Source organism: Panicum hallii, chromosome 9 (genome assembly GCF_002211085.1).
Source record: "Panicum hallii strain FIL2 chromosome 9, PHallii_v3.1, whole genome shotgun sequence".
Classification (NCBI taxonomy): domain Eukaryota; kingdom Viridiplantae; phylum Streptophyta; class Magnoliopsida; order Poales; family Poaceae; genus Panicum; species Panicum hallii.
In genome coordinates, this window is record NC_038050.1 from 3892386 (window position 1) to 3904837 (window position 12452).

General features: G+C 50.2%; 2 protein-coding genes across 3 annotated transcripts; both read left to right on the forward strand.

Moving 5' to 3' along the window:
• The first annotated feature begins 56 nt into the window (after window positions 1–56).
• Window positions 57–5398, forward strand: LOC112872570 (succinate dehydrogenase [ubiquinone] flavoprotein subunit, mitochondrial). Of its 2 annotated transcripts, none has more exons than XM_025935605.1 (16): window positions 57–250; window positions 681–833; window positions 1616–1703; window positions 1894–2040; window positions 2142–2282; window positions 2855–2940; window positions 3026–3118; window positions 3199–3262; window positions 3394–3537; window positions 3627–3814; window positions 3914–4088; window positions 4178–4348; window positions 4459–4528; window positions 4612–4732; window positions 4822–4859; window positions 4964–5398. In XM_025935605.1, exons 1-16 carry the CDS (start codon window positions 170–172, stop codon window positions 5064–5066), a joined length of 1863 nt encoding a protein of 620 aa, XP_025791390.1. In that variant the 5' UTR covers window positions 57–169; the 3' UTR covers window positions 5067–5398. The 2 variants fall into 2 exon arrangements, with proteins under 2 accessions (XP_025791390.1, XP_025791391.1); XM_025935606.1 differs by lacking the exon at window positions 57–250 and adding an exon at window positions 907–988 and having other exon boundaries at window positions 740–833.
• Window positions 5399–7013: 1615 nt separating this feature from the next.
• Window positions 7014–8238, forward strand: LOC112876760. Its single transcript, XM_025940938.1, has 5 exons — window positions 7014–7183; window positions 7275–7391; window positions 7483–7602; window positions 7880–7956; window positions 8101–8238. Exons 1-5 carry the CDS (start codon window positions 7159–7161, stop codon window positions 8236–8238), a joined length of 477 nt encoding a protein of 158 aa, XP_025796723.1. The 5' UTR covers window positions 7014–7158.
• The last annotated feature ends 4214 nt before the right edge of the window (window positions 8239–12452 follow it).

Here is a 12452-nt window from a genome sequence, read left to right on the forward strand (position 1 = left end):
GCCTTGCCGCCCCCACCGTACTGGAGCCGCCTCCCTTCTCCAGTTCTCCGTTCCATCCTCAGCCCCCGCCACTCTCTCCTTCCCTACCGGCACTACCATCCCCACACGCACGAGGCAAGACCTCCACGCGTGCGCGAGGGCCGAGGGGTGGTCCGCCCCGATCGACGAGATGTGGCGCAGCTGCGTGTCGCGGGGCCTCCGCAAGGCCAAGGCCGCCGCCTCAGCCTCCAGACTCTTCTCCGCGAGCTCGGTATATCCTGGCCTCCACCACACTACCACCCCGCGTCGATTCGTCGCGTCCAGTGCCCACACCCCTTTTGTCCCGGATATTTCCGAGTTCTTTTTTCTTTTGATCAGTGATCATGACAGCGATGGTTTTGTTGTGGTTTTAATGCGATTTTTTCCAAACAAAATTTGGTACAAATTGTGGAAGTAAATCTGGTGATAGCACCGCATAACTCGGGCACTGGTTCGTTTTGATTCTGCAAATGCCGGGTTTATGGATTGAATCTACAGTCGCATGTTGGATTATGTGTTGTTGTTCGGCCAGTTCCATAGTAGCTTTTGCCACGAGCTTGCGATGATTATTTTTAAGTTGGTTCAATCGTTAGCGATGTGCCTGTGTTTTGGAGTGTGCAGTGCTTGATTTGATTTACTGGGGTGCACGCCTATTTTTGCAGTCCTACACGGTGGTGGATCACACCTACGATGCGGTTGTGGTGGGAGCTGGAGGCGCGGGGCTCAGGGCAGCGATTGGCCTCTCGGAGCACGGGTTCAACACTGCCTGCATCACCAAGCTCTTCCCCACACGGTCACATACTGTGGCGGCTCAGGTATGGGAAATTTGGTGCCTACCTTCCGTGGCCATTTTTTCTTCAGATCCGCTTATGATGCTGTATTTAACAGGCGACTGCTGATAAGTTAAATGTCAAACATCAGTGGAGGAATAAACTGAGTGGACTGTTTTTCTTCCTGTCAAAAGTAAATTGTATGTGCAAAATGCCAGAGGCCACTTAATTCAGTGTGATGGAATATATTGTACAAGAATGAATGGGCGATATAAGATGTCTACTGATAGTGCTATCACTATCAGATTTCATTGCACGTGTAGATGTGAATGTCATGTGTGCTTGGTATTGGAGTCTAAAACTGGAAGTGCATAAGTTTGACCATTGCTATTTAGTTTGAAGATATGTTCAATTTGGGAAGGCCAAGTTTTTATTCACTCAGTATTGTACAAGACATCTGAGTCATGAATACTGCTCACAATTTGCAGCATTATGCTAGGATTTCATGGCCACGATGCTTGTTATTTTGATGATTTTATTTGTAAAATCGTGCTGTTTGCCTTGCTGTCATGTTATATACCTAGTTTGCCCCCATGGTTTGATTTCCAAACGATCAAAATGCAAAACTCACTGTGCATGCAACTAAAATTTAGTAGCCCTGGAAATGCATATATCTAACAGCCTGTCTATCTAGGCCTTCGATCTACACTAATGGTAATATGATTTTTTGGGGGTTGCGTATTGTTGGATAATGCTTTATGAGTTTTAGTTATGTCCCATTAACACGAATGGTTTTACTTGTGTGCCATTAACACATATGATTGCAGGGAGGTATAAATGCTGCTCTTGGCAACATGACTGAAGATGACTGGAGATGGCATATGTATGACACAGTCAAAGGAAGTGATTGGTTGGGTAAGTTACTATAGAAAGACATTTGTCAAGGCATCCATGACATATGATTATGTTTCAAGAACTTGGGATCTTTAGACTACTTTTACAAGATTTTGCACTATCATTTTCTTATGTTGCATCTACAATATTTTATCCACTTTGGTATTTTTCTTTTTCTTTGACCCCTTTGTTATATTTCATATTCATCTAGGAGATCAAGATTCTATTCAGTATATGTGCAGAGAGGCACCAAAAGCTGTTATAGAACTTGAGAACTATGGCTTACCATTTTCCAGAACTGAAGATGGAAAAATTTATCAACGCGCTTTTGGTGGCCAAAGCTTAGATTTTGGAAAAGGTTACTGTGTTCCATTTTTATCTTGAGACTTGAAGTATGCATTTGTTGCATCTTTCTTACTCTTCTCCCATTTTTTTCATGTGCCTATATGTAATCTTCAGGTGGGCAGGCCTATCGGTGTGCATGTGCAGCTGATAGGACAGGGCATGCTATGCTACACACACTTTATGGTCAAGCAATGAAGCACAATACTCAGTTTTTTGTTGAATATTTTGCACTGGACCTTCTCATGGATAATGAAGGTATATAACTCTTTTCTTTTTTTAATTTCTATGCCTTTTTGTTTGTCGTGTTCTGGCACCATGGGACCAAAGATGTGTGGCTAAACAGGAAGAAGGGTTGCATTGTTCATTTTCCTTACTACTGTATTTGCATTTTGTTCATGTGATTGCAACCTGATGTTGGCCTTGCCTAGGAGACCTGGTATTTATGTTTCCTGTCAAATACTGCCATTGGTGCCAAGTAGTTTTGCTTTCTGTTAAACTTGCTGCTGGATTCATCATTAATTATTCCTTCCTTTTGTTCAATTTTTTTTGTGGTTATTCAATTGTTCTACAGCTTGCTGTGTTAATTCATTGTTTTTCCAGTTGTGTTAACTGATAATATGGTTTCTTTAGTTGCTTGCGCTTATTACAACACATAACTTCGGAATGTTGGAAACAATTGGTTAAGGATCCCCTTTTAATAGTTGCAGTTAGGATTATCATCTCATTGATTTTCTTTTTGGTGTTTCCTGCAGCTTGTATTGGTAGTCATAATATCGCTTCCTTCACTGCATGGTTACGACTTTGATTAATGCAGACTCATTTTTCAGGCACCTGCCAGGGGGTAATTGCGCTTAACATGGAGGATGGTACCCTTCATCGTTTCCATGCTTCAAATACAATTCTAGCCACTGGAGTAAGAACCTCTCTGTGTATTTAAGTACTTATTGTTTGTTTTTTATTTACTGAATATTTATAGCCTTGTCTTTGTTTTTCAACAGGGTTATGGTAGAGCCTACTTCTCAGCAACTTCAGCTCACACATGTACTGGTGATGGCAACGCTATGGTTGCGCGTGCCGGATTACCACTTCAGGTTAGTCTTCTGGACTAAATCTGATTGTTTTGATTACTTTACTGTATGTTTTGACTATACTGGTCCAATTTGTATTGCAGGATCTTGAGTTTGTGCAGTTTCATCCTACAGGCATTTATGGCGCTGGATGCCTGATAACAGAAGGTTTTGTTATTGTGCAACTTAGTTTTTTTGTTTGGACACATAGGTCACATGCTTACAAATTTTGTTTGTGCGTGACTTATATCCTCAGTTGGATTCTGAAATTCCTGTGGCATCAATCTTTTTTTGTTCAGGTTCACGGGGTGAAGGTGGCATTCTTAGGAACAGTGAAGGTGAGAGGTTTATGGAACGATATGCTCCAACTGCTAAAGATCTTGCATCTCGTGATGTTGTTTCAAGATCGATGACCATGGAAATTAGGGAGGGACGTGGCGTGGGTATGTCTGTATTCTCATTTTATTCTTGAGGCAGCAACCTGATTTTTTGGTTCTCATAGTAACCTGATGTTCTGACCATTTTGTCTCAGGACCACTGAAGGACCATATCTACCTACACCTCAACCATCTTCCTCCAGAAGTTCTCAAGGAAAGGCTTCCTGGTATATCTGAAACTGCTGCGATTTTTGCTGGCGTTGATGTCACCAAAGAGCCCATTCCTGTTTTGCCTACTGTGCACTATAACATGGGTGGTATTCCGACAAATTATCATGGGGAGGTATGCTTTGTATAGACAGTACTAGCATTATTATGGTTATATGACTTGAACGAACACTTGTTTATGTTCTGATGGTTGTCTCGCTGTTTTGCATGTTAGGTGCTGCATATCAAGGGTGATGACCCAGATGCAGTTGTTCCTGGTCTGATGGCTGCTGGGGAAGCTGCTTGTGCATCCGTCCATGGTGCTAACCGGCTTGGTGCAAACTCACTTCTTGATATAGTTGTATTTGGGAGAGCTTGTGCAAACAGGGTTGCTGAGATATCAAAACCAGGCAAGTTCATGCAAATTGCTGATTAGTGTTTTTGTTATTTGCTTTGCTCTTTGTATCTTATTGAATTTCCTTGTTGCGCCACATTCTAGGAGAGAAGCAGAAGCCTCTTGGAAAAGGTGCCGGAGAGAAGACTATTGCTTGGTTGGATAAGCTGAGGAATGCAGATGGATCGTTGCCTACTTCGAAGATTCGTCTCAACATGCAACGTGTTATGCAAAACAATGCTGCAGTTTTCCGTACACAGGAAACTCTCGAGGAAGGTACAAATGTCCTAGTTTTATCTATGCTAACCATCTGAATAGCTAGCAAGCAAGCACGTCAGATATCATGCAAGAAATATGAGTCTGTAATGACTGATTCACATTACTAGGCTGTGAATTGATTAGCAAAGCATGGGAGAGTTTCCATGATGTCAAGATCAGTGACAGAAGTCTAATATGGTAGGCTCTTCACCAGATTAAACAGTGTCATCTTCAGCCTATACGTTCTTCACTTACCAGTCATTTTTCTTTGATTTCCACAGGAATTCAGACTTGATAGAGACCATAGAATTAGAAAACCTGCTAATAAATGCATGCATAACCATGCATTCAGCAGAGGCTCGCAAAGAGAGCAGAGGAGCTCATGCTCGTGAAGATTTTTCGGTTCGTTGCTTTTTTTATTTCTTTATGCTCTATCCTTGCACATCATATGATCATTTCTGGTGACGTCTCCTTTTCCCTTGTTGGCGCAGACAAGAGATGATGAGAACTGGATGAAGCACACGCTAGGGTTAGTGTCTTCTCTTTGTTGTCCCTTCAATTCTTTTTTGAGATATCATCGGGTGCCTGATCTATTTAAGGAATGTGAATTTTGACAAAATTGTACTCTTTTAGGTATTGGGAGAACGAGAAGGTTAGACTAGCATACAGGCCAGTTCACATGAATACCTTGGATGATGAAGTTCAATCTTTCCCACCGAAAGCACGCGTTTACTAATCTATTCTGGACATGGCTGGAAATGATCTCGTTCGTCTCAGAAACATATACCTCACAACAGATTGGTTTTTCTCCTATGAGTTCTGAATCTCAAATAAATCAGGGACCCTGTGTATTCTCTCCGATCGTAAGAACTGTATTTAATCGCCAACTCTGGAGAGATTCTTCCCAACCTCCCTGATGCCCTTGTTACATTACGGGAGAAATAAGGGAAACAAAGTTGCATTGTAGGTGCTCTTTTACCCTTTTTTTATCTCCTTTTTTTATGATGGCGTACAAATGTACAATGAACAGTTAGAATTGACAAGAGTTGCACAAACAACTATGGAATCGATTCTTCTTTTAAGATGCTGATGAATCAGATCAGTAGCAATAAAAGAGTTCCTGATCAGAAACGTTTCATGTTCTTGGTAATGCTTCCGATCAAAGTGAGAAAGTCTGTCTCATGCAAGCACAGCTGCAACCTCGAATAATAGGGACTGCCAATTTTCTTGAACTCGTCGCTGAGGACGCGTGCCTCTCTTGATCCCAGGTCGATCTCGACAAGCCCCACTGCCTCCATCTGCAGCATCACGGTGCCGCTCCGCTCGCCGAACGGCAAGAACCGAACCACGCATCCGGGGCCCTCCCTGCCGATGGCCTGCCTGTGGATCACCACCTGCAGGTTCCAGCTCGCCGCCGCTGCCAACAGCGTCCACATGGCTACCACACAAGGCTCGGCGACGAGCAGGCTCAGCCTCCCGTCCGCCGAGGAAGCCAGGAGCCCCTTGTCCATGCCTTTGGGGCAGCTCACCTGGCTGAAGCATTTGGGTGGCAGCTCGATCACCGTGGCTCGCGCCGCGCTGACGTCCAGGGCGATGATCCCCTTCTCCTTGCACAGCCAGTGGACGGTGGCGCCGAGGACAAGAGGCGGGGAGAGACGGTTGGGGATGGTGCGGAAGAAGTTCGGCGGGAGTTTGGTCTTGACGGTGGCGCCCCACCTGCCGTGCTCCGACGAGAAGATGCTCATCACCAGGTTCTTGCCGGCGACAAGCAGCTGGAAGGAGCGGCCAGCGTCGCCGACGGCGAGCAAGGTTCGTGGGTAAATAGCGACGGCAGCTGTCCCCGTGGGCTTGACGCGGGTCACGTGGCCGGTAAGGCTGTTGATGACGCGCACCTCGGCGGCCGGCCGCGCCAGTGCACGACGACGAGACAGCCGCGCGAGACCATGGGCTCGTAGAGGCTCAAGAGCTCGGCGTCGAAGCTGAAGGGGCGGCGCTGCTCCTGGAAGAAGATGTCGCGAGGACACCCATCGTAAAACACGCAGGAAGCGCCGAGGAGGAGGGCGCGGTCGAAGCCGCCGGCGCGGGGCGCGAGGAGGCGGTGGAAGGCCGGGCCGAGGCTGGCGCGGCGGAGGGGCTTGCAGGTGGCGGCGCCGCGGACGATGGTCCTGGTGTCCGAGCGCGCCAAGATCTCGATGAGGAGATCGGCGGGGATGGACGGCGGCTGTGAGTCGGCCGTCGTGGTGGTGCCGTGGCGGGGGCCAACACGTCGGCGCTTTGCCGAGGACATGGCTGATCCCTGGTTGGTTCGGGTTCGCAATGTCCGCTTGTGCGAGCTATCATGGATTTGCTGGTCGACGTCGGTCGCAGTATATATGCACGCGCGTGTTGAACTCGAGATCTCCACCCGGAAAATCACAACCCCTTCGGTATGCACCGCACATCCTGCCACTCGAGATCCGTGTAGGGCCCACCTGTGACTGCTCATGTTGACCAGTTGCATCTTGTTTCTCGGGAAAAGGCCTGCCCACATGTATATGCGGCCACCGGATCTATCCTGAGCGTCCATCCTGATTGTGGACCCCGCATTGCTGTCAGTGTACCCAGCTTAATGCGTTGGTCGCTGTGTCCTAGCACCTGTTGCTGTGAGGGGTAGTTTCGGTAGCAATTTTTGCTGTGTCCAATGCGCGGACTCCCGGAGGAGACGAGTGACCATCATTGCTGCGTGTTTCAGAAGCCTCTTCTCTCCCATCTAAAAGAACTCAGCTCATTTCCTCCCCCTTCATCCTCGTCCTGCTCGAGCTGACGAGCTCACAGGCCAAGCTGCGCAGATGGATGGAGGGAGCAAGGTTTCCGGTAGGCACTCGTTCCCGGTGCTCAATATCTGCGTTGAGATGTTTGTCTTCAGATCGAAAGGATCTGAACTCCGATTTATCTGTGGGGAAAGAGGATGCGGATTTAGTTGGGGAGATGAAGGATTTATCACTACCACGAGAGAAGAAGATTACTTTTTCTGTGGGATCTTGTGCTACGTCTGCTAATGTCCATGACGTTTCAAAGATCAGTTTGTGCTTTTAATCTTTTGTAAATATGAACTCGTTCCTTTGCCTAGAGTTTTTCCTAGATTTGAACACTAATATCTTATTTTAGTCCAGGAACATCTCACCGCTGTCTCGCCGCTGTCTCATCCGTGCCTCTCGGTTTCCTAGTGGCCGCGCCCCATCCTTCCGCCGCCGCTCGCCATTTTCTCTTCCTCGCTACTGCTCGCCGCTGTCGTGAGTTTTCTTCTTCTTTCTAGGCCTAGCCGTCAATCAAAATCGGCATGCCGATTGCTGATTTGGACTGCAATTCGTGGGGCTGGAGATGCAATTTCAGAGGACAACTCTATGCTAGTGCACAGATAGCTCTGTAATGCTATCAAGAACCTTGAATGCTGATTATTTTGCCCATTTATTCTGTTGTTAAATAAATGCATATGAATTTTGAAAAGGAGTGCATTCTCTGTGTATTTTGTGTTATTGCTGATATTTTTCACTTGTGTGCTCAAACCAGAACTCGCAGATAGTGATGATGAGGATTTCAGAAGTTGTATTATTGCTACTTTGACGGACAGAAATTCTGAACTAAAGGTGATTACTGAAACGTGAGTAGGGTTAGGCATGAGTTGTGTTATGCATGTCTAGACCGTTGTGGATGCCATAACTCGCAAGTGTGTAGTCCGGCTTGTGCATCTCCCTGATCTTTTATCTCTCTGCACTTCTCTCATATATCAGGCAAAACTGAATGAGGTTGAAAGTGAGGCACAGCTTAACGAAAATAATGTGGAGCATCAGCAAAGTGGACCAAGTCTACCATTTTCTAATACACCCTCCGTTCAAAATGTTTGTTATTCTAACTTTTGTCGTAATTAAATTAATTTAACTTTGGCTAAATTTATATAGAAACATACGTATCTATAATACTAAATAAGTAAATTAATAAGATGGAGTACATGAAGTAGAATTAATAGAACTAGTCATGTATGGTAGATGCTAGTACATTTTCGCCGGCGTCGAACCGCAGGAGCGCCTGCTGCGCGACACGAGCGGGGTGGTCAGCGCAGGACTCGCGGTGCACGTAGGAGAAGCCGAGGAGGAGGGCCGGGTCGAAGCCGCCGCCGCTGTCCGAGGCGCGGAGGGCGATGGCGTGGCGGAAGTCCGGGCCGGCGATGGCGCGGCAGATAGGCTTGGTGGCGGCGCAGAGGACGACCTTGGCCACGTCCGAGCGTGCCAGGATCTCGAGGAGCCGGGGGATGGGCGGCGGCGCCAGTTGTGACGCCGCCGCGGGCGTTGCCCCGTTGCCTGATGGGCACTCACGTCGGCGCTTGGCCGACGACATGGCCGTCTCTCGTTGTCCGTGCAAAGCTTGTTTGGATTTGCCGGAGGCGCTAGCTGTGGTTATACGGAGCATCTGAACTCGCAATCCGTGTGCGCGTCTGACTGTCTCGAACATGGGCAACGAACGGCACTGTGATCATGCCGCGCTGCTCGAGTTCGATCTCCCAATGATTCGAAGGCACAGGGAGATCGACACGCAATCGAACTCCCGGGTTGCCTACCACCGGCAAAGACGCAGCCGGGCCAAAGCAGACCTCGGCCATGTCGACCAAGCGGCGGTCGGACGTCACGGCAGTCGAGCCACACCTGGTCGTAGCCGTCGATCCCGCTCGATCTCCTCGCAGAGATCGTGGCGCGCTCGGACGTCGCGATCCTCGTCCGCCGCGCCGCGGTCTCCGACCCGCCCGCGGCGCCATCCTCGACCCAGCCTTCCGCCGCCGCCGCCTCGCCTCTAATAATTTACAAATAACAGGGGGCCTTTTGCAAATCGCGATCTAATAATTTACAAATAACCTCCTAAATCGGATCCGATTTAGGGGGTATTTGTAAATTAATGGATCGCGAGTAGGGTTGTTTCTGCAAAAATAGACATGCCGGCCGGGAAGGGCGCGCTGCCGCCGGCGACAGCCGCCGTATATCAGCCCAACGAACCCAGCGACCGCGCCGGAAGTGAACCATAATTGCGCCGCCGATTCCGGCACTGAACGATCTGTGGCCGAGCCACCGTCGCCGCGACCCCAGTGCTACTCTGGTCGCCATGGCGGCATGGCCGCCGCCATCCTCTCCGCATTGGCACCAGCAAAAGGTGGCCGATACAGGGTGGGCGGGCACCTGATTCCTGCTCGATGTTGCCCGACGAGTTCGTTGGAGCGGGAGTCGACAGCCGGGCTGGTCCTGTACCTCGGCCCGCCGCCGCCGCCGTAGGTTTCCTCGAGGAACACGAAGGTGAAGCCGAGGAGGAGGGCTGGGTCGAAGCTGCCGCTGCGGTTACTGTCCTCGGCGCCGAGCGCCAGCCGGCGGCGGAGGAAGTCCAGTTGTCGAGGACGGCGCGACGGATGGCCCTGGAGGCGGCGGCGCAGCGGACCACTGTCGCGGTGTCGTCCGTGAGCGCCAAGATCTCGAGGACGGAGGCCGCAGCCGTCGTTGTCCCGTGGTATGTAGCGCGTCGGCGCTTGGCCGGCGACATGCTGCTCGAGCTTTTCCACCCGTGACAGGGCTAGCTTTATTTGCCTTCTAGCTCCGGCTTCCGGGCGGCCTCCGTGTGCTATTCGAGCTCTGGAACCTATCAGCCGGACTGGGACTGGGACTGGGAGTAGCATGCGTGACACGGCCACACGGGCGCACGGCACGAGCCGGAAGTCGGAACGGAGAGGAGCCATACAATTTCAAACACGACGAAGCAAATGTTGCATGATTAGACACGGCCGTGCTTGCAATTTTTCTGCATTTGTGTGTATGAGTATGCGTGTCGTGTGAGCGCATCGTAATCCTATATGGATCGGAGTCATCAACTACTAAAGATGATGCATAAAAAGCTCATGCCAAATTATGAACAAAATTGTATCGATTACAAAAAAATCCGAGGTCGAGCACAGTCGCCCAGATCTGTCTCGTGCATGCACAGGGCCAGGCTCATGTCAAAAAAATCCATGATCAGAAACGTTTTGAGGACGATCCACGATCAGAAAGATCTCATGGCTCGAAGTAAAGAGGGCAAATCAGTCTCGTGCAGGCACAGCTGCAGTTCCCCGGCGTCGACACCCTTGAACCCATCCGATCCGAGGACGAGCGCCTCTTTCGTTCTCAGGTCGATCCGGACGAGCCCGATTTGCTCCATCAGCAGTATCGCCGTGCTGCTCAGCTCCCCGAACCCCAAGAACTGGGCCGAGAAGCCGCCGTTCATGTCCTCCCTGCCGATGGCCTCCCTCCTGATCACCACCTGCCTGGTCCACCTCGCCGCCGGAGCCGACATCGCCGAGCTCGAGCTCGGCCTTCCCTCCGCCGCCGCGGCCGACACCGTCCACATGGATATCACCCTTGCCTCCGCGACAAGCAGGCTTAGCTCTCCGTCCGCCGACGCTGCCAGCCGAAGCGCCCTGTGACCGTAGGGCAAGGATCTCATCATGCTGGCGCAGTTCGGCGGGAGCTCCATCAATGTCGCCTGCGCCTTGTCGGTGTCTAGGCGGACGATGCTCCGGTAGCCGTGCAGCCAATGGACGGCGGTGCCTCCTCCAAGGACAACAGGGTGAGAGCCACGGTGGGGAGCGGAGCGCGGGAGGCGCGGCGGGAGGTTGGCAAGTTCGACGACGGGGCCCCAGCTGCCGGCGTCGGAGGAGAAGACCTGCGTTCGCAGGCTCACGTCCGCGACAAGCAGCTGGAAGGAGCCACCCGCGTCGCCCACGGCGAGCAAGGCGTGCGGGTAGTCACCGGAGACGTGCGAGGGAGGGAGCAAGGACGCGCGTCCGGTGAGGGCGTTGCAGACGCGGACGTGGTAGTTGACCCGGTGGCGGAGGACAATGAGCCCGCCGCGTGAGGCCACGGGCTCGGCGGACATGAGGATGCCGGCGTCGAACCGAAGGTTCTGTCGGGGTGCCTGATCGACGGAGCTGGCCGCGTTTGGGAGGGTTCCTCGCCGAACGCTCCGCGTGCGGAGCCGGAGCGGCGGAGCTACTTTCTGCGGCTCCGCCAAGTAGCCTAAAAACGGCTCCGGCTCCTCCTGCAGATACTCAGAAGCGGCTCCTTCGACGTGTCCGTTTGGTGCGGCTTCGGCTTCTCCGGTGCTAGAGCGACATGCGGAGCCGGAGCCGGAGGGCGCCGTTGGCCTCGACGCGGCGACCGAAAGCGGCCGGGCTGTCGAGGATGGCGCGGCGGACGGTCTTGGGGATGGCGGCGCAGCGGATGATGGTTGCCACGTCCAGGCGCGCGAAGATCTCGAGGAGGAGATCTACGGGGACGGGCGGCGGCGGTGGCAGTGGCTTGGCCGTCGTGCCGTCGGATGCACGAACATGTCGGCGCTTGGCCGGCGACATGGCCGTCGTATACTTTCGGGCTACGTGGTTCCGATCAATCTGGGTCAATGTTTTTCTCGGCCTCCGGGCAAACGCAGCACGATCCCAGGCTGTAATATCGACTAGGCTTCCAACTCGATTGGTATTCGGATAGGTTCCTTCGTCACATCCTCTATGTTCTCTCTTTGTCTTCTCTCCTCATATATTGTTTCCACGAGCACTGGCAGGAATGCAATTAGGTACCCAATGGTATTTTATATATCAACTAAATAATTACAATAACACGTCATTCCAATTCATTTCTCCTCATAAATTAATTACGCACAATGTCATCCTAATTCATTTTATCAAATTTTTGAGTCGATCTAATGACTCAAAATAAATATAACTTGCATCCAATAATGTCACTATCACAGTAGGTATTTTTTATTGTTTAAAAAAATAAATCTTCACTAAAATATTTAATTCATGAATGTTTGTTGCCACCAGATTGCTAACATTGTTGCGCATAACGAGATCCATTGCGAACATATTTTTTTGAAATATTTTAAATCCATGAATTTATACTTTCAAAGAAAGAGAAAATATTTCGCATAAAAAAGAAAGAGAAATTTATAGTCCAAACCACTGATTTTCGGGTTAAAACTAATAGAAACGCGGCCCCGTCATTGTCGTTCACTTAGCACGCGGAAGAGGTGGAAGAGAGAGGGAAAGTGAAGCTATAATTTTGGGAAGTTGGTG

What these genes read in the sequence shown, in the direction of transcription:
- LOC112872570 (XM_025935605.1), top strand. Translation starts at nt 170, where the DNA reads ATGTGGCGCAGCTGCGTGTCGCGGGGCCTCCGCAAGGCCAAGGCCGCC. An exon ending in CAAAGGAAGTGATTGGTTGG is followed by an intron (nt 1,704 to 1,893) that starts GTAAGTTACTAT and finishes ATATTCATCTAG; the next exon opens with GAGATCAAGATTCTATTCAG. An exon ending in TGGATGAAGCACACGCTAGG is followed by an intron (nt 4,860 to 4,963) that starts GTTAGTGTCTTC and finishes GTACTCTTTTAG; the next exon opens with GTATTGGGAGAACGAGAAGG.
- LOC112876760 (XM_025940938.1), top strand. Translation starts at nt 7,159, where the DNA reads ATGGATGGAGGGAGCAAGGTTTCCG. An exon ending in TGGAGGGAGCAAGGTTTCCG is followed by an intron (nt 7,184 to 7,274) that starts GTAGGCACTCGT and finishes CTGTGGGGAAAG; the next exon opens with AGGATGCGGATTTAGTTGGG. An exon ending in CGCTACTGCTCGCCGCTGTC is followed by an intron (nt 7,603 to 7,879) that starts GTGAGTTTTCTT and finishes TGCTCAAACCAG; the next exon opens with AACTCGCAGATAGTGATGAT.